The 21,503-nt window shown below is 42.8% G+C and overlaps 1 protein-coding gene across 8 annotated transcripts in view; it reads right to left on the bottom strand.

Moving 5' to 3' along the window:
* The window catches only part of METTL24 (methyltransferase like 24), a 74,378-nt gene that overhangs the window by 39,023 nt on the left and 13,852 nt on the right, over positions 1 to 21,503 (bottom strand). For all 8 annotated transcript variants that reach the window (XR_006166367.1, XR_006166368.1, XM_042802899.1 and 5 more), the window contains exons 2-4: positions 12,405 to 12,503; positions 7,908 to 8,047; positions 1,875 to 2,103 (exon numbers count right to left, since the gene is read on the bottom strand). Coding sequence is in view for 6 of the 8 variants with exons in the window: in XM_042802896.1 (XP_042658830.1) it covers positions 1,875 to 2,103; positions 7,908 to 8,047; positions 12,405 to 12,503 (468 nt within the window). In the remaining 2 variants the exon portion in view is untranslated. The remainder of the gene's footprint in view (positions 1 to 1,874; positions 2,104 to 7,907; positions 8,048 to 12,404; positions 12,504 to 21,503) is intronic.

Below are 21,503 nucleotides of genomic sequence, written 5' to 3'. Positions count from 1 at the left end.
TGAGACAAGATAACCTGTGAGACAAGATGACTGCGTGAGATAAGATAACCGCAATTGCTTACACAAACCAGATACTTGTGCAAGCAGAAGGGGGTACTGATCAAAGACAACCACGAATGTAAAAATGTATAAAAAGGAACTGTTTGAACTGATCAGTACGGCAGTTGGCGGAGCGCAGACTCCCCTGTCGTCCAGCGCTGTCTTTGCTCATATTCTACTTGCTATAATTAATAAAATTATAATTGGATTATGATCCATTGTGGTCTCAATTTATAACAAAGCTTATCAATGTCTTTATGCAACACACAACTTCTCAGGCTGCCTTCTGAACTAAAGAAAAAAAATTAACAGAACAATGTGAGGAGAGTCAGACCACTCAGGTATTTCACAAATAGGAAGCAACATAAGATTACAGAATAACAGCTTTATCCTCATCAAGAGACAGTCACAGTCAGCTCCTGACTTCACAAATGCCACAGTTCTGCACAGAGGAGCCACCCGAACGCCAAGAGAGCAAGAGGCTGTGTACACTGTTCATAGCACACCAACGCATTTAACCAAATCCTATACCATGCATACACAGCTACAGGAAAGCTTAATTGCATGTCTTGCAAGTACATTATGTTCCTTGACTGCTCTCCCACCAGCTGCTTTCATGTCAGATAACTTTCTCCCAGAAAGTTATATACTCAGAATTCACAGCTACACTCTTCTCATTCACAAAAGGTCTTACAATCACTCTGCATTTCCATGATAACCTGAGAACCGACTGTTCTCAGCAGGTTTGGTATATCACAAGATTCATATGCTTTTTCTGGATCAGGTCATTAATCATTTGCTCTGTGACTAATTCTTCTAAAAATCAATGTAAGGCACACGTCAAAGCAAAGTCATTTCTCTCTCTCTCCAGATGTTTCCCTAATGCACAGCCTAGTATAGCTACAGTATGACTAAGAAGTAGGAAAAAGCTTCTTATCTTCTGTTCTTATCTTCAAAATGATCCAATCAGTAAAGCTGAACCAAAAGAAAATACTGAAGAGAAGCAAGAAGTGAACTGAAAAGGACATCTTGCCTTTTATGATAACAAAAAAAAAAATACATTGCACTGCTTGCTTTGTAAATTTTACAGAAAAACTCCTCCTTAGCTCAGGCTGCCTATTCCTTAAAAAACAAAGACAAGCAGAACTAGCTGCAGGCAATGAAGTATATTAGCATTTGAATTCATGCTTGCATATCCTCTCAAGGCAAAACTCTCTTAAAAGCAACCTAAGGAACTTCCTCAAATGTATTCTGGCAACAATTATTTGAGACTTGAAGATTTCTGATGTCTTTATAGCTCCTTAAGAACAAACTGGGAAATGTTTAAAAAAACTCCCACAGCCTGCTGTCAATTTCGAAACAGGATGTTTTTGTTGTTGATGACTGTAATTAGGACCAGTGACCTTGAAAACATAAACAACCCATCCACATTACCTCTTCTCTTCTAATTATTATGAAGAGAAAAAAAACATATTTGCTTGGCTGTATGAGTAGTTCAGCACTCATACTCAGGCAAAGACCAGAACTTCCACAGGACTGAAAATACTAGCTAGGATGTCACCAGCTAGTTGAAAGGAAAAGGAAGTGGGAAGGAGGAAAGTAGTCAGTATATGACTAGTGATTTAAAATCAAGGTGGCTGTTATCAGTGCACAGAAAAAGCAAGACAGAAAAGGCACCCCTACAAGAAATGCTTTACAAGTATTGCTGAAGAAAAGACCCACTGTCAGGAGATAACCTTGGAAAGTACCTGAACTCCTGAGATAACAAAGAGAAAGTTCTACAGCTTTCCCAACACCTAATCCTGCAGTCAGAAACCTGACCCCTGAGCCCTTACCTTCTGATGTCCAAATTCATTCAATATTGTGCCCAGCTTCTTCGTGTTGCTGTGAAGTTTATGCGCAGCAATGGCTGGATTGGGATCCCTCCAGTCAATGGACAGGCGATGATACCAGAGGTGCCGACCCTCCTGAATGTGTGCTGACTTGATGCTGGGATCAAAGCGATGCACCTCACATCCATTGTTGGCCATGCTGATCTCAAACTGATTGTCATCATTGCCTAGCCTATGAAACAAAAAAGATGTAACTATTCATGCTGCAACAAGAAGCATTAGTGAGTAGGCCATTCTGAGGATGCATAGTAAAAGAGGATAAAATCCAACATATTTGTTTCTGAAGCAAAGTGGAGGAGCTGTTGTGCTCCTTCTTGGGATATATCCACAGCACTGAGCACAATCTAACCCTAATTCTGACAAGATAACCAGAAATAAAGCTAAGGGTCCACAATAATATCTGCTGAAGATTTGGAATAAGTAGTTAGGTAAAGGAAATTTAAAGAAGCGTGTGTTTTTTCCCAATGTCACATTCATAATTGACCTTAAGAAACCTTTAATGAAATTTTTCACTTGTAGAATGAAATTACTGGAGTGGATTGGATTAACTAACCTCACCAGAAAATTCAAGCTCAATACAATATACTGCATACAATTAGAATGGAGTCCTTTCAAGGCAAGAACTAAACCACTTTTAGCCAGGCTGTGAACCTTCCCAAAGAACTTTTTCTTAATTCAGAAGTTGACATAATTTATAAGAAAGTAAATTAAACGCTTGAACCTTTGTGCTGTCATTATTCCTCTATTCATATATTTATGTATATTCCTCTATTTTCAGTTTGCTTTTTCTTGACAAGATCACAATACTTCCCCTAGTTCCCACAGCACAAGCTTCCAATAACCAAGCCATAAACAGAAAAGCAAATACATTTAAAATTTATACAATCTTGTTTTGTAAAAATAAGGCATATTTCCTACCATGTCTATTATCTGGTGTTACAAAGATGAGCCACAATGGCCACCAACAGGGACAAGACACCTCTCTTTCTCTATGCACCGGAAGACACGGATAAAAAAAGCAAATTTAAAAATAACCCCTTCACGACAGTAGCAGAGTTTTTACACAGACTTAAGATTGATGCTAACTTGGCAAAGACCCCAAAGAACAAGAAAAATTAATAGCCCCATTGTACAGCAGTGTTGTCTCAGTCCCTGTTTCTACAAGGAGATGATGTACTTTACAAGGCTGTGCCGTATTCCCACCTCCTACAGAGCATTGGTTCACAAAGGGTACACTAAAACTAAAAAAATTGGGTATTTACCATTGCAATCACATGGCTGGACCACAGGCTGTCCCTACTGCGTAAAATAAGATGTCCTCTTCATTCCTACTCCTCCAAACTCGTTCCAAACGTGGTTCAAATCACGCACTAAACTTTAATCAAAATTATGCTGTTGGATATATACACATGTAGCGCTGGGAGGAGAATCAAGATTTTTAAATCAGCACTTCAGCCAGTTGTACTTACTGAGAATATCCACAATGTACTAACAGCACAGCATTTATCTAACCATTACAGGGCAGTACTCTTAGATGCACTGTCAGAGCATCTGCTACACTACACCACAATAATCCTTAGAAGTGGTGTGAGTCTGAAACAGTTCTGGCTATTTGCATCAATATGTAAAACACAATACATCTTAAATTATGCTATACTATGTTATGATGTTAAGTCAGCACTAAATGTTTTACATAGATGACGTACTGGTAAACTAAAATGAATCCAACTTGTGAAACAATATTTGGAAAAGCATATGTTTTGGAAATTACCAGTACAGTATGATGCTTGCTGTAATACCAGCAAAGCACAGTGTAAAGATGCTCCATTAGAAGGTCGTCTCCTCAGCCATCTTCCCCTTCAGGCATACTGGGAAAGTAGGAGGAGACAGGGTTTGCAAAAACAGCCCAGCATGCTTTTAAGAACAACTCTTTTTCACAAGACTCCAGCCCATATAGCCGTGTAGGAGGAAAAGAGAGGAATTTTCTTTCAATACATTCAACACACAGTAGGAAAAAAGTTCAGAAGTTAACCAAGTGAATTGACATATTTGTTTCCGTGTCGCCTTCTAAAGAAGGGACACTGAAGAATAAAGACCAGTGTAATCCCTCAGGAATGAGAAGCTGGCTAAAAATGAACAACATGCGAGTTGTTGGGGACGGTTACAGCATTAGAGTGATGAGCCTACCAGTGACCGACGGACACATGTGTCTGTGACACACTTCTAACAGAACCAGCTGGTACAATCCAGCGGGCCAGATGCTTTTGATGTAGACAAGCCTCGGGCTGCCTCCAAACAGATTGCTACTCATGTGGATGGCAAATGGAAGTTCACAGTGGTGCAAAACAAAACAAAAAAAAAAATATATAGATGAGGATGAAGAAGGTGCTGATATATCTTCTGGCACTCTAGATAACAGCTCAAATTTATTCCTGAAGATCTAACCAACAACAAATACTTAGGAGAGAAAATAAGGTCACCTCCAAAAGAACTGGTTTGAAAGACTCCCGGCTCACATATGATCACACTAAGGGTTAACACAGTATGAAAAAAGGTAAACAAGTGAGGTCTCCTAAGACAGATTTTATGTTACTTAAAAAGGGACCATGATTTAAAAAGAAGGGTGTGGAGGTCACAGGAGACTAGAGAGGCCCTTCCCCACCAACAGCAAAATCAAAATTGCTACAGACACCGACTTATTTTTGCCGTAAAAGAGAAGAGAGCTCGGTTACCGAGTCGGCAGCTGCAGGCAGCCCTCCGCGGCGGGGTCGTGGGGGGCTTGCAAAGCGGCAGCAACAGCGCCCGTGGGCCTGGCCGTCCCAGCCGGTGAGCCAGGGGAGGGGAATGGCTCACTGGCACTGCTCCCTGCCGGCCACTGGCCCCGCACGGAGCGCAGAGCAGCAGGCAGAGGTGTCCCTCGGCTGTCCCCCGCTGCCAGGGTTCGCAGAGGGTCACGCTGCACAGGGCCCCGTGCTCGGGACAAACACTAGGCCGCAGCCTGAGCTGAAAGCAGCATCACGCCGGCCCCCCGTCACGTTCTGGGGGGGCGGCGAGAGCGCAGGTGGCACAAAAGCTGCTTTGTTTCCCCCAGTACAGCTCTGCTGGATGCCCGTAGCTGATCCAGCCCACTAACTGCAGGTACTGCAGCTCCCACAGGGAGCACGGGGTAAAGCTGTGAAAGCATTCATGTTAAGGTCCAGCCTTCCCTCTCTGTGTTCCCCTTCCTCCCATTCTTTCCCAAAGGTACACAACCCAGCTCTGCAGCTCAGGGAAAAAGCAACATCCCCTGCCTGGATCCTAAAGCCCCTACACTTTAAGATCCACCTGAAAGGGCTTTTATACAGTATTGCAGTGAGCCTCCTTAAACCTCAACTGGTAAACTTCTAAAATCCTGTTCATTTATATTATCCCAGCTTGAGTGCCTGCCTGTGGTGTTTGTAACAGATTTAGCTTAATCTAAACAGATTTAGCACTAATAACTAGAGCTCACTAATGCATATTGCAATTATGTATCATACTGGGAAATCCTATCCCCCAAAACAAAAACACTGCTGACTCCCAATAGTGAAAGTAAATAATACTAATCTAAAAAGATCTCCAGACGTTTCAGACACTGCTTGCTCCCATTCACAAGTAACCTCTTCTATAGCATTCAAGAAGGCAAAGCCTAAGCAGCATGTTTTGTTCCATTTTTAGTGATATATGGATTTAATTCAGGATTCCCAGTAACACTCACACTGAACTTCCACATTTGTCCTCCATCTATCCTCTCCACAGAGGACATTCTTCATTGGAAGCAGCTGCTCCCCCTTTGCTTTTTATGAAGTGTATGGGTTAACAAAAATGTTTAAAGGGGATTTTTGTCTTAATGAGAACAAAATTACTTTTCTGCCTGTCATAAACTAAAGACAGTGAGTCTGAGAGAAGAATTAAGCAGTAATGAGCTCCAAAGGCTGCAGAAATAAACTGGAGGATTGAAGACCGCTTCTCCTTAACTTCAAATATTTCCCTTTTATTTTTTAGCTGTTTCATGTGATGCATCATAGTTGGGTATTTACTGCACATGTGTATCTGATGACTGATAGGAGAGTCAACATCAATTTCAATCTCTGCTAAACCCTAGTGTTCCACCAGGACAGAAAATCTGGCATTAAGGCTCCCTGTACCATACCCAAAACAGCACCACATATAAAGCACCAGTACACATGCACTAGCTCAGATTTGTTCAAAATCATTAGCAAGTTACCTTTGTGCTGGTCAGCTTCATGCCAAATCTGCATTTCCTAGCACAGATGAAATCAACTCTGCGCTGTGTCTACTGGCCAATTCAACAAAAATACCATTCTTAACACACGCTCAGTCCATAGCAAAAGAGGGACATTAATAGAAGAGCTCAGGTCTAATATTAATGATCATGTAACTTGAAGGGCAAGGTCTAGATTAGTTCCACTGAACTTCGAGTACTTTGCCAAGACACCTAAAGCCAGCAGCCATGTTATCCCAGACTTCCTCTGTAATCAAAGGAAAGCCATACCTACCTCCAGAATGGTATACAGCTTAGCTGTTTTTCCACCCGGATGTGCCTGCCTCTCTGCTACTAGGAGCCTCAGGCAATGAGCCAGTATTACAGTCAAGCAGGTAAAGTCTGGACCTGAGGACAGGATAACACAGCATCTCTCCTAACTTTCATAGGAACACGAAAAACTGAGAAAAAAAATTATGTAAAACTACATTCTCCATTAAAACTAGGTAAGTATAACTTGAACCCAATTGCAAAGAACATTCAGAAAATAAGAACCAACAGTAGCCAAGAAGAGTTTGCTCTCTGTATATGTGACTCATCTCTAAGAGGCATATTGTTGTTTTGTCACAGAGCAATGCAGCTGAACAAAACCTGAGAGCCCCCCACCTTCTGAGGAGTTTGGTCTTTACAGCTCAATATAAACTGGATCCAAACGTAAGCCCCCCCAAATTAACAGAAGGCACTCCCTTTGACTTCAGTGCACTCTGTATCCACTTTACATTAATTGCTGGTGTTAACTGTCATATGCTAATCACTGAGACGCATCACCCAGACACAGTTCCTTGCTATCCACCATTTGTAAACCCACAGTAGCAAAATCACAGCAATAAACTGTGCTGGTTCAAAGGAGATGAAGCCTTTCAATACACCTGTACCTTAAAGCTGGCTCCCAGGACAGCAGATACAGTTTTATTAGGCTGCAGCCACGTGGTGATCTGTGTGAAACGAGCTCCAGATCCCAGCAATCATTCTCTTAATGCACCTGTGCCCTAATGGGTAATGCAAAAGGCCAGTGGCCTGAACAACTCCAGACTGACCTCTTTTGTCCTCCCGGGAAGCAGAGTGTTTTATTAGTAGGGAAACAGGCTGCACTTGTGGTTTTACTATCTGTGAAAGCACTTGTTCTATGAGGAGTGAAAACTTCAACCTGAAGTGCTGTAAACATCATAAACACTACAAACATTTAAAAATAAAGCCACAACTGCCTTTATCACTATCACTTCAGTACGTCACCCCTGAAGTGCTTAGGAAACACGCTCTCATATGGAAATGTACTGTTCTGTCCCAGGAGTAGTTAATGAAGTTTTATAACTAATGCTGCTGAAGTACCTGGCAATTATGCAAGTCATTTCTTTTCTGGGGAGATGTTGTAGGCTTCTCAGTTTATCTCACTGATTTCCATCTTCCTCTATGTGAACTACCTCTCACTACTCACCATTAAGCAATTTGTTTTCCTTTGCTTTTCTAATATCAGTATGAAAACAAAGACCCTTATGGAGAAAGGTTTTTCCCTAAAAAACGGGTTTAGAGATGCACATCACCACCTAACAAACACATCCAAACAAAGCCTGCATTTTAAAAGACAACCTTGTTGCAGCCTGTGTTGCTACTATAGGGCTGTCTGAAGCTAGGTGTCATGAAACAATTTGCTGTCTTTTAAAGAGAGCACTTACCCAAGGGAATAGAGACGGCATCGCTTGCTTCTGATTTGATGAATGAGGCTAAACCTTTCATCAAGACAGACAGACCAGGGCTTCTTTGCGGTTTCAGAGTACCCTTTCAGGCTGTTCAGGTTCACGTGTTCACATGCAATCTGGTGAAATCAAAGGATGATTCATTTTAAGACATGACTTTTAATTTGTTTTTAATTTGCCTTCCGGGGAAAGAGTGGAAAGAAGAAAAATGTTAATTGGTTTCATTTAAATCTGATTGTCAATCTGATACACATCTATGGAGATCAGATTTTTTTTTTTTCCTTGTTCGTCTGTTCTGCTTGGTGAAATGTAAGGCTTACATAATCCCCCAGGGAGCAATGCAGTTTGAAAAGCAAATAATTACGCATTAGTACTATACCCAAAAATCAGTTTTACAGAGAACAGGTTATTTCAACATCAAAATGTTCAATTTTTTTTATTTATTTTCAAACCTTGGGGTGGATCCTGCATCCTGAATAATGTTAAAATCATGTCATGATTCAAGACTCCAATTACAAGTTGCAGTGTCATAGCAATGTACACCGTATACCTTACCTAGAGCCTCCTGGATCTCAGTTCCAGAGGGGATTTAATCATTACCACAACACATTCCCTCTCCAACAACAAAGGGATTTAAGCAAGTGCTTAACTAAACAGAGGAATTGTATCACGTGTGTCTATGCTGTACTGGTTTAGACGTCTAGGATCTAAAGCCAGGATAAAAACACTGCAAAAGGAAAAAAGATAGAGACCCTGCAGGGAGGAACACTGTAAGTCCAAGTTCTTGTAAAAACCAAGAAAGCACAGACTAAAACGTGCTGGATTCATCAGAAACCTGGAAGTGTCAAAAAAAATCACTTCACTGAGAGATGAAGTCAGCTTTGCCAGCAGCTGAGCAGCAGCCTGCAACAGCCAAAACACAGCAGTGACTGAGCCAACAAAACTATGGCCCTGTGAGTGACACACCACAGAGGAGCTCAGGTCACCGTTTCAGCTCCAGGCTCTGCCACACTGTTCTGCACCACCCTCTTCCTCCAGACCCACACTGGAAAAAAGCATGGAGCTGGGGGGTGCTGCAGCCTTTCCAGCATTCAGGAGCCAGGGCAATTTGTACGGCTGTCCATAGCAGTGGTAAGGAGGTAACAGGAAGCAGGAGTAAGCACCAAAGCTGTGCCCAAGAGAGGTGGTGCTGCTCTGCACCAGCAGCAGCTTACACATGGTTGTGAAAGGGCTTTTCAAACCACATGCAGCCCAGACATCAAATTTAGGGGTTGCAGGGCACAGGCTGTTCACACGCAGACGGGAAAGCAAAGACTGAGAAGAGTTGCAGCAACCCAGCCGAGCCATCGTGATGGAAAGTTGTTCTTTGTGGGCCCAGTACCAACCCTGGCTGCAGGGATAGGAGCTGGCACTGCCAGAAAGCCAGGAATAAAAAAGGTGGAAAGAACAGGAGTAGAGACAAAAACAGATTAAACATCAGTCCTGAACCGACTGTTCTCATCTTGCTCCTTCATTCCTCTACAGCAGACTGCCCAAGCTCAGCTCCTGGTTTTAGCCAACTAAAAAGCACAGTTCTGGCCCCACCTAGAACCACAGAAATTGAATAATTTTACACAGTGGTGAGAGAGAACTGGAACTCAGTCTTTGCTGTGGTAGGCACTCATCCACCACGTGCCTTATAATAAGTAAATAAAACTCTAATTGTTTAAGAAGCTTAAGCTCTGAAAGGTCATTATCTGAAGCATTACAACCAAAGAGCTGCATGCTGCATCACATCCTCCCTGCTCCTGCTCAGCTCATAATTCCCTTATGTGAGAAACAAGCCCACGTATATATAAAAAAAGTTTTATTGGGGACAAAGTCAGTGGAGCAAAGAATACAGGGCTGGGCGCAATGGCACGCCCTCTGGAGCCAAAGCGGCTCCCTTCTATTGTATAAAAGGTAATATATTCATCTACCCTAATACATATGCATCACTACTCCAAGGATAGGGAGGGAATATTACAATTAGTTCTGAGGAATCATTAACATATCCCCCCACCCCAAATTCCTCCCGTCGCGCTTGCGCAGTGCTCCCTGGTGGTCGTGGGCAGGGGTCTGCAGATGAAGGCTCGTAGTCTTCTTCACTGTGTTCGCTCGTTGACCCTTATTTCTGCGCAAACTCAGTCCTGTGGTCAGGTACACCTTGTCCTTCAGGTCTGGGCTAATTTGCAGCCCTTTATGGCTCAGTGGTTTCAGTTCCTCTCTTATCTCAAGGACAAGAGATACCAGGGATGGCCCATCCTGTTCTTTCTCATTCCATTGCAAAGGAGTCACCGCCCTTTGATATGGACCATCTGGTGAGCATCCCAAAGGAAAAAGGGGGGGCTGTTGGGTTGTTGTTTCCTCTGATGAATCCCCCCTCCCTTCTCTTTTCCCAGTAGTAAATTATTTTACTTTTCTTAAAATTTGTATCATTGTACTAATAATAGCTTCAGCTTAATTCAATAAAAGTAATTGTTTAATTGCTTTTAGCTAAAGCAAAATTCTTGTATTATTTATCATACCTTAGAAAATTCATGAAAGCTAATATAGCACCTCTTCATGCTGCTCTCAGGATTCACTAAATTTTAAGCAATGATTTGCACTGCACCCCACCATCCATTTCCCTTCAGTCACATAATAATCAAGGAATAAATGGCATTGCAATAACAAGCACTAATTTTAAGGCACAGAAGAATAATGTGCCTTCTACAGAAAAGTAAGATTCTGCAGTGCTGCCACTTAATTGACTCATGGTCTTATGAGCAATTACAACACTCAACATTTGGAGAAATTTAAATAGCTCCTGATACTTAATAGCTGTTACTATAAAAAATAAAAAACTGAACTCTGCCTTTAGCAACATCACCAGTCCGCTGTGTGATTTATAAACCCTGATGCACTGAGCTCATGTCCTCCTGTTCTGGGCTTCTACTTGCTACAATCATACAAACGACAGCTCATGTGGGATGGTTCTTCTGATCATTAGATACCATCATTGAAAAAGCTTGTTCTGGCTACACCTCACCCCTGCTGACATGGCATCTTTCTCCTCCATCAGTTTGAGGCTCTCTACACTAATGGCAGGGAGCTGAACTCAGGTACAGCTCATTAGTAGATGCTTGCTCAGCAAACAAGGAAAATGAGATCTCATGCTGTAGAGCATTTGCCAGGTCAGGAACAAGGATTTCTCTCATTTTATATCTTCACTTCTGCTTGTCTCTCCCACAAGGGTCAGTTACTCTGGGAACAAAACTTCTAGATTAGTATGTCAGAAGCAATAAAATCCCTGCTAATTGATGTTCTTGTACACTCTGACCCAACTAGTAGAGTTTAGCAGCATCTGCCACTGTTTATTAAGTCACCAAGATGAAGGATGTTTTCAGTTTAATATGCCTGCCTCAGCCTGAACTTCTGTACAACAAAACAAGCAGCTCTACACATATCTCTTGCTCTCTCCAGATGCATTACCTTGCCTCCTGCCCTCTCAGAGCTGGCATGAGGGGAGGCAGATATCATCTTGAGCATTTAGCCAGCTGGAAGATAAGTGAGCACTCTGCTACTCTCCCTGTTACCACACCATCAGCACATCAGCATACTTTTAGTTGTATTTCAAATGAATCTCATCTCAGCCTTGAAAGCATTGCATTAGCAAAAAAAAAAAAAAAAAAAAAGTGAATGACATTTCAGTGACATTAACAACTGAGGCTTTCTGCTGTTCTCCAGTGTAAACAATGGTGTAGTTAAATCTGTATTCAAGGGTCAGATGCTGATAGACCTGGGTACCGAAAGCAGCTGCCCTGTCAGAACTGTAGGCATCCAGCACCCTTCCTATTTTTTATTATGGAAAATGCATGTGTAAATGCTGTTATGAAGAAGTGATACCTCCATTAAGACACGACATCCCAATTCCATATGTGCTGAACCCTGGAAGTACCTGTCAACACAATCTGGATTTAGAAATGTCATCCTTGAAAAAGCACATAAAACCACTCATTTTCCACACCATCATTTTTGTGCTGAAAGTATCAGGATTCAATTGGCACTATTGGGACAACTTGTCCAAGTTAGGGACTGATGCCTTGTTCTCATTTTACTGGGAACTTCAAATGCATCCTTTCAGCTAGAATGAGCCTCATTACCCCATTATTATTGAGAAGTGGAGTGACTGAAAATACACACGTTGTCTCCTTATGGAGTGCTCTGTATTTTGATGTGTCAGAGAGAACAAGAGAGAGCAGGAGAGTAACTGCTTCTGGAATTTCAGCCGTATCATACTCTTGTCAGGACATGAACCCATCAGGAAATAATGCATTCTTTCTACCCCGTGTTTTGACCTTTAGAAAAAAAGCAGTTTCAAAACCAGTTTGGTGTGAGGTTAATTCCTTATCTGACACAGAACAGCCTGTGCCAGGCAAACTGTTTTCTAAATGGAGACAGAAATAAAATACCTACCTGAGAAGTGCTAATGTACTTCAGGAACCTCAAGGCCTCATAGCTGAGGGAAGGAGTTGGACTTGCCCATGGTTGTAGTTCAATGTGCCATCTTATAGTCTGCAAAGCAAAACAAATCATAAAACACCTTAAAAGAACTGCATTAACTTCTGTTGTGGTTTAGGCCTGATTGGCAGTCAACCACAATGCAGCAGCTCTCTCTCCCTTCCCCTCCGGCAATGAGAAGGGACAGAGAGCCAGGCTTGGGGTTCGAGATAGGACTGGGATGGGGGAAAATCCCCCTTTATGATCACGAGCAAAAGGCAGACTCGTTAGGGGAAGAAAAAAAGAACATACATTTATTACAGACACTAACAACACATAACAGAGTAGGACAGCGAGAAGCATTGCCACATCTTGAGAACACCTTCCCCCCACCCCTCCCTTCTTCCCGGGCTCAGCTCTGCTCCTGATATCTCTGCCTCCTCCCCCAGTGGCGCAGGGGCAGGGAATGGGGGGTGCAGTCAGCGATGCCATTTCCTTCATCTTCGGTGAGGGGAGTGTCCGGAACTTGTTCCTCCTGCTCCAGCGTGGTCCCCCTCTCACAGGAGACAGTCCTCCACAAACTTCCTCTGACTTGAATTCCTCCCACGGGCCGCAGCGTTCCCCACATTGCTCCATCATGGGTCACCAACTTCCTCCGACTGGATTCCCTCCCACGGCTGCAGCCCTTCCCGAGCTGCTCCGGCGTGGGACTCCCGCGCATGCTGCAATCCTCCCAGCACTGAATTACAGCAGCGGGGCTGCCTTTTCCCATGAGACCCCGGCCTTCTTTGGGCACAGAACCTTGATCATCTGAGCAGGAGCAACAGGCCACAAATCAGTGTCTGCTCCACCGTAGCTCTCCATGGGTGGCAGGGGGGGCCGCCCTGCTGTCTCACCACAGGATACAGGGGGGTCTCTGCTCTGGCACACCTCCCCCCTCCTTTCTTCCTCCGTTCCTCCACTGACCTTGGTGTTCACGCAGCTGCAGCAACTCCTCCTCACAAGTCCCCCTGCACATCACCACGTCCCTTTTTAAATACGTTATCGCAGAGGTGCAGCTGACTGGAGCAGTTTTCCAAACAGAAGTGGAGCTGATGTGGAGCTGGGGGAGCTTCGAGAAGCTTCTGCCCCGATAGCCCCCTCCCCTGCCACCAAAAAACTCCACCACTCACTCAACCCAGAACAACTTCTCAGCACAAGTGTACAATGCAAGGGCTAAAATTAAGGGGACAATTTCAAACAGAGTTTCCTAAGGGCTTGTCTACACACAAAAGTAACTTCAGAATAAAATAGGGTTTGAACTACAGTGAAAGAGCATCTAACTATGTTTTATCATGATCAGCTCTGAAAGCAGATGTAGCTATTTCAGAAAGAAAGGGCTCTTCATCCAGGATACAAGTGTCAACACATTTATTCTAGGACATCCAAGCAAGCCCTGGCTTGCAGAAATGCATGAAGAAAAACAAGATCTGAATAACTAAATCCTCTAGAAAAACATCTGAAAACAGTGAAATAATTTTAATTTTATATCTATCTCATATCTTTGTTTGAATGTCCGCTGAAACAAGAAGTTAGATTGAAAGCACTAATCACGAAAGGGAACCTCTGGAAACAAACTCCTTCCTTTTTTAAAATCTAGTTTCAGTTGAAAAGCAAGCTTCTTGTGGTCTTTGAGAAATGTCCTCTTCCTCTCCCACGCCTGCCTGATGAGATACACCAGAATTGTTTTCCTGAAAAAAAATTCACTGTGGCTGCCCTTAGCCCTACCACTCATTTTCATAGCCCCAGGGAAGTTGCTTTGGGGGATGCTTTCTGCACTTCTTGCGAGGCCCCTCAGCTCTGAATCTTGGGGATCCTGTCAGCTTTTCCAGCAACACTTCCCACACAGACATAGTGGGACAGAAGCGGTCTTTCAGACACATGCTTGCAGAGCAATGGGGCTCTGTGCTCCCATCTGCACCACCTTCTCCAAATTCTGCCCGCTTCTGTCACGCTGGGAAGTTTAGACATGTTATCTCTTGCCCTCAAGTAGATATAAATACAAGCACAGTGTTAGACAAATTAAGATTGATACCTCATGACTCTTTATTTTGGGTCTCCATAACTCACTTCTATGGCTGGGCAGGTAGTATCACGCTCCCCTTTAATCATCTCTGATTAATGGAGCTTCCATAATGAAAAGGATGGTTTTTTTTTCTATAGGTTCATGCTGACATTCAGTAAAATACCAAACAGGAACCTCATTTGGGATTCCCACAGAATCTTATTTCAAATGATGCCCTGGAAAACTTGGAAATAGTAATTAACTGGAGGGGATGAAGGCAGATCAGAGGTGAGGTGCTGATCCCCCAGACAGGACTGGTGTGTGGCGCCAGAAGAGCCAGCGCAGTGACAGCAATGATCCTCTGATGCCAGAAAGGAACTCAGAAAAGAGAGAAAAAAAAAAAAAAAAAAAAAAAAAAAAGAGAAGGTAAAACTAGAAAATAAAGATGATTAAAGAGGACCACCAGACCAGATGGTGTTTGCCTTCAGCTGATATCATGAATTCGTATTTTTGCAGACTATGTAAACATAGTCTGGAGTGAACGCGAGCCAAGAGGTCTGTATGAGGTTTATTGTTCCTTTAGGGTTTTGCCCTTTGTTTTTTTTTTTTTCTTTATTGTAAAGAGATGCCAAAAAGGACATTTGAGATTTGTTTTTTTCCCCAGAAGCAGACAGAAGTAGCACTTCCCACCCTGAAACTTACTGCCTCCAGCAGGTATGGACTCATACCCCACACAGCACACGGCTGGAAGCAAGCCCACCAGCAAGTTCTGCAGCAGCACATACCCCTGACCCACAGCATCCAGAAGGCAGCCTGCAAAGAGCTAGTAACAGCTAGATAATAGGTGCATGCCAAGGAGGGAAATGCCTGTAATCTTTCAGAATGAGTCACAGTTCACACGGCTGAGTAACGTTTGCAATGACAGGAATGTTGCCATTTCAACAGGCTTGAAAGCTGAAATGAAAATGAAGACTGACAATCATTTTCAGGAAAAAAAAAGGAAAAAAAAAAAAAAGAAAAAAAAAAAAAAAAAAAAAAAAACGAAAAATGAAAAAAAAAAAAACAAACAAACCTACCCAGACACCTAAACATCTGTGCCCAGTTATCCTGAAATCTATTTGTGTGAGAAGTAGCTCATTAAGTAGGGGAATTGCAGGGTGGCCATTGTGACACCATTCAGCAAGAATTCCCTCTGCACAGAGTTGACAGGGAAGAAAAAGAAAAAAAAAAAAATCCCTATAATTAACCACATGAATGAGGCTCTTTTTCAGCAGAGTGCAGTATCAAAGAGCCTCAGGTTGTTAAAATCTTAAAGATGACAAACTGCCTTTCCACTGTCTCTAAAAATGTATCAGTAAACACATGGCTATGAAGATAAAAATCCCAGTGACTTAATGATGCTATTTCACTTAAAAAAATAATAATAAAAGGAAAAAAGTAAAAGAAAGATATCAACCTTCTGCATAGTTCTTTAAATTTAGGAGGGCTAAACAAATGCTACTTTTGTGACAGATACCAGACCTGAGCTCCTGGTTTGACAGCAATGCTTTTGAATGGCTTCTCAAACTTCACACTTGGTCCCTGGCTCCTTACTAAAGAGTAACCCATTCCTATTCACTAAAAAATATGTTAGGGATGTCTGTTCCTAACACCTACTAAACTAAACAACCCTATGGGGCACTTCAATAGCTGCATTACAATAAGATTCACAGACAATGAATGGGGGTGAAAATCCAGTACCTCTCCTAGACCACATACACCCTCCCAGCAGGTAACTCACTGGTGTGGATGATGCAGCATGAGTATGTTCAGGACTCACAAAATAACCTCCTGAAGGAGCCATTCCCTATGTACATCGGTAGCCTTTGTTTATAGTTTTTCAGGTAATTTTCAGCCCATTCCATAGTGTTTCCATGTAAGCCTTCTCAAATAAACTCTGTGGATAAAATGCACTCAATCCCTGTGAACTGCTTTGTGAAAATCACTTTTATTCCTGATAAATACATATTCCTTATGTCAAGGAGTTTTTCTCGCTCTAGACTTGGCAATTTTATTTCCTCAAAGTGAACCTGACTGGATTTTCTCACTTGTCTCACAGAAACCTCTAGAGCAAACAACCGAGAGCAGGTCCCTGTGGCTGCTGTACAAACAGGCTGAGGAACAGCTCCTTTCACAGAGGGCTTCTACAGCAAGTACACAAGGGGAGCCGAGGAAGTATTACGGTCCATATTAAGCAGCTTTGGATATGAATTTCAGACAGACCTCCCCAAGGTCACCCAGAAGGAGCCAGAAAACCAGTTCAGTCATCCTGCATCTCTGGCTATCACCAGCAGTGTACTATCTCCCTACAGTAAGGATGCATCTAACAAGACACCACGATGGTGTCTCCCAAACACCAATGTATCCTGGTTCCACAACATAAAGAGATGAAAGTACTTAGAAAGTTACAATGCCACTTAAAAAAAAAATCCTACTGAATATCCTGAAGTATCCCTACATTTACACTGTTTCACTTATAGACACCTGAAATTAGCATTGTAAGAAAAATCAGTCCTCAGTAAGAAGACTGGCAGTGGTCACACTCACTTCAGCTACCTCAGAAGTGTAATGGATATCTAGAAAGTGCTATCCAGAGTGACGTCTAATTTTTTACCAGATGAGATAACCACAGAGCAAAGAAAATCTTGAAACAATGCCATTACTTTGTTAGGAAAACTAGGACTCATTTGAAGGTCTGATTTTTTTTCCAGGTATTCCACACTTAAGGATAAGGACTGATGTTTCCATCAGACTAATGACATTAATGCACAGTGACTTATCTCTGGAGACCACTTCTTTCTAGATTTTTCTCCCTCATCAACCATCTATGCTAGTCATTTGATAATCCCTTAATAATCCCACAGATTACATATGGCATAATTTCTCAAAAAAATCTGAGATCATAATATAAAGTTTAAATTAACATGCTCACAGGGCTCATGTAGTGGTTTGGGCACAGAGGTGGTTCTGACTTAGGGGGGAGCTCCGAGAAGGTTCTCACAGGGGCCGCTGTTGCAGCCCCTTCACCTGCTACCATAAGCCCCCACCACATACACAAACCCAGCACAGCTCACAAACTAGCAGGTATAAAATTAGAGGTTTGCAAAATTTCTGGCTTTTCTAGCATAAACTTGAACACAGAAGTATAAATCATTAAATTCTTTCCAGAACAACCGTACAGCTTCAGTACACTCAAGCAGCCCAACCCCTCCCTTTCCTTCTGCTTACATTTGACAGGGAATTAGTAATTTTTTCATACTTCTATGCTTTTTAACTCAGTAACTGTTTTTCTCCCTCCTTTAAATCTCCTTCCTTTTTAGCAACCTATTAAAATACAGAAACATATTAGCCATGTTCATAAACAAAAATTTTGGAATCCCATTGCCCTGCCAAGCAGCCTATTGCTTCCAATGAAGAAACAAGAGACTTGTCAATACATACACAGATGTCTCAGTCAAGGGAAAAATATAAAGTCCTCTGATTAAACTGTGCAACAATAATTTTTTTACATTTGAGGCAGGACCAAATATGAGCAGAAAGCACTCATGGCAATAAACTTCATCAATAAACACAAATATCTGCTAGCCATAGAAACAAGTGACATACACATCTGTACCTCCAACCATTCTGGCTGTAGTCTGTGTAACACCATACTCACCCCTTTTGGAAGGGTACAGCAGAACAGAGCTTGCTCATGAGTGAAATTCTGCAGAGGTTTTATCAGTTTAAAATGCAATGGGTGGGATTCAAATTGCAAAATTCCAGACATCTACACGATGTGATAGGTAGTACATTGTTTGTTCATCACAATTCCATTGAAGATAAGGGGGAAGGATGTTGCCACCTGAGCTATGCAGAGCTAATCATATTGCTACATTGTGTAGGACTAACTGCGAGCGCTTAGCTAAGCCAACAGAGTACAGTGAGATTGTGAAGGAGGGGGTTGAGGGAAGAAAGCAAGAAGTACAAGGAGTTCGTAACGTGAGGAAGACACAGAGCCTTCATCCTCATCCCCACGACCACCAGGAGGCAGAGAACGACCCCCCAGCAATGAGGCGGGCAGACGCAGAGCACCCCTCTCGGAGAGACACAGGTACCGAAGGCGGAGGATATAAAAGGAAAGACTTTTGGGGAGGGGGCGCGCGCCGCTGGCGGAGTTGAACTCCCCGGCCGCCCAGTGCTGTTTTGCTTGTTGCCACTTGCTGAATAAACAATTGAACTTTTAATTGGGTTTGACTCCCATATTGGGCAATTTCGGGAATCCAACCTTATAACACACGACAAATGTGTATTTACTGGATTGCATTCCTGAAGGCTAGTGCTTGTGAGAATAGCCTGACCCTAGATATGATTTACAGGGCCTGGCCATCATTTTCTTTGGGCTCCCTCTGGAGTTACAGTGGCGCTAAGCATACTATTTTGGAGTTTGGTTTTTTTTTTTTTCCCCAATTCAAAAGTACCTTAAATAGTGAAACCAGTGTGCTGCAACCCACCTGAGCACTGGCTTTGCCTCATGAGGGACAAGTGCAAAGCCTGCTGAGATGAGTGGGAGGGCTGCTGACGGTGGAGGCAGCCAAACCTGGCACGTTGCTCCTCTTGCTGACGACATGGAGTGGCTTGGGCAACGAATGATCCCTTGTGAGTGCCCACATTTAGTTTCAGAGGCAATTAGCTGGCTGACTTCAAGGGAGAGCTGGGAGTAAAACATTCCTGCAGTGAGAACAACAAAGCTCCCACAGAGGGCTGGGGAGCTAAGTTACTTGACAGGACAGATGAGGCAGACAGGCTCTTTAAGGGAATGATTCATCTTACTGTAGAGGAGATGTCTAAAATAAGTAAGATAAGTCATGCATTGGAAACATCCATTTCTCTCCATGACCTGCAAAGGAAGCCTGCAGGACAGGCTCAGATGCACCTACACCATAGACATTCAATGTGACAGAAGAGGAAACCCAGACCAGAATATCATACATGCCACTCTGCAGAAAAGCTTGTATTTTAGAGGGCTGAGCCTACGCTTTAGTTGTGAGACTCAAGCAACACTTAATTCCATGCTATTCTTCAGCAAAGTTGAGTAAATCCAAATGTTTTATGGTTGGAGCAGCAAAAAGTGGCAGAAGTGAAACAAACTCCACCTCAAAGCAGAGGTGTCAATAGGAAAGAACAAGTATGCTTCAGCCTTGGCAAAGACCTCCTTGAGAAAGGTCAATTTACACAGTCCCCTTTAGCTAAGCGTAATCAGCATCATACAGAGGGCTCACAAGAGGTACACACATAAAAACATACTACGCTACATCATTAATTTAGAAGTAGCAGGGACACGCACAGGCTCAGTAAACTGCAATTTAAAGTACAGGCTTCCAAAATGACTATGACTCCTATTTAAAGCTCTGGGTGAATTAATTTCTAACATGGCTGGCTATATAGGTATCCCATCCTTACAAGTCTGAGCTGTTTCTTCCCATTTTTTTTCTTTCCTATTACTATTCTTTTCTATTTTTCTTTGCAGTCTGGGTTTCTTAAACATACAAGTTTTTTGCTTAAGAAACCCTACTGCAGAGATTGTTACATACACTCCTGCTCTGTCCATGTGCACATGTAAAGAGAAAAGCAGTGGGTTCCCTCTGAGCCATCAGGCATTGGGAGTATCACCTGGACTGAGAATCCCCAACTCCAACAATGAAGTTTTCACATGCTGCACAAAAGGCCATAATGAACTAGAAAAAAAATAATACAGGAAATCTTTCAATTTCCCCATTTTTTACCTTTCCAAGTTTATCTAAAGCAGAGGCATCTCTGAACACTGCACACAAGCGCACAGCCTGCTTTGTACCCAGCCACCAAAGGATTGCTCCATCCTCTGCACGCATCGGGTTGGTGCAGTGGGACAAGCAGGCTGCACAGGGAGTCACTCCCGCAGACAAACTCCAGTGCTGTAACACCCTAGTGCGGTTGCTGTAGAATCACAGAATGGTTTGGGCTCAAAGAGACCTTTAAAGATCACTTAGTCCAACCTCCCTGCCATGGGCAGGGATATCTTCCCCTAGATCAGGTTGCTCAAAGTAAACAGAATTGGTGCCAGTACAGACCCTTAAGGGACACCACCTTTTACTGGTTTCCACTTGGATATTGAGCCATTGACTATTATTCTTTGGATGCAGCCATCCAGCCAATTCCTTATCCATCTAACAGTCCATCCATCAAACCCGTATCTCTCCATTTCAGAGGTAAGAATATTGTGGGAAGTTATATCAGTGGCCTTATTGAAGTCGAGGTAGATGACATCTGTAGCTCTTCCCTTGTCCACTGATGCAGTCATTCCATTGTACAAGGTCACTAGATTAGGCAGGCACAACTTGCCCTTGGTGAAGACATGTTGGCTATCCCTAACCACCTCCCTGTCTTCAGTATGCTTTGACATACCTTTTAGGAGGATCTGCTCCATGATCTTATCTGAAGATCAGACAGCAGAACATTATGCTGAGCAGCAAAAGATTTATGCCAAGATGAGCAAGCAACGTAATACATACAGTCAGACTCTCCCATGCAGGAAGGCTATTTACCAGAGCAAACCCTGCCTACTGAAACCAGTCCTGAGTTAAGTGTGTTTTCCACCTTAATAAGTGGGTGTCTTCAATTTAAATGAACTTCCAACCCAACTTGTGTATGAAGAATTTTAATAACTAGAGGTGTTTCTATGTCTGGACATGTGTGTTTTGTTTTACTGAAGAGGGATCTTTTAGGCTGCACTTAAGTCTCCCTTAGCTCCTCACTCTGTGCATCACCTCCTCCAAGCCTCTGCAGTGCAGCACATATGCGTCTGCCCAGGAACAGGGTGAGATTGCTGTGAAAGCCAGCTTACACAGCTGTGAGCATCACCCAGAGGGCTTCACTGGAGAGGGGTTTATCAGTGCTTGCTTCCCAAGGCTGCAGTGTGCACCATAAGTAAAACTCTTACACTTAGCAGGGAAAAGGCAAAAAGCGACACTTCT

The sequence above is a fragment of the Tyto alba genome, unplaced genomic scaffold (assembly GCF_018691265.1).
Source record: "Tyto alba isolate M040663 unplaced genomic scaffold, T.alba_DEE_v4.0 Super-Scaffold_40, whole genome shotgun sequence".
Lineage (NCBI taxonomy): Eukaryota > Metazoa > Chordata > Aves > Strigiformes > Tytonidae > Tyto > Tyto alba.
Note: the sequence above shows the minus strand (reverse complement) of the source record. Positions and strands in the feature narration are given on the sequence as shown.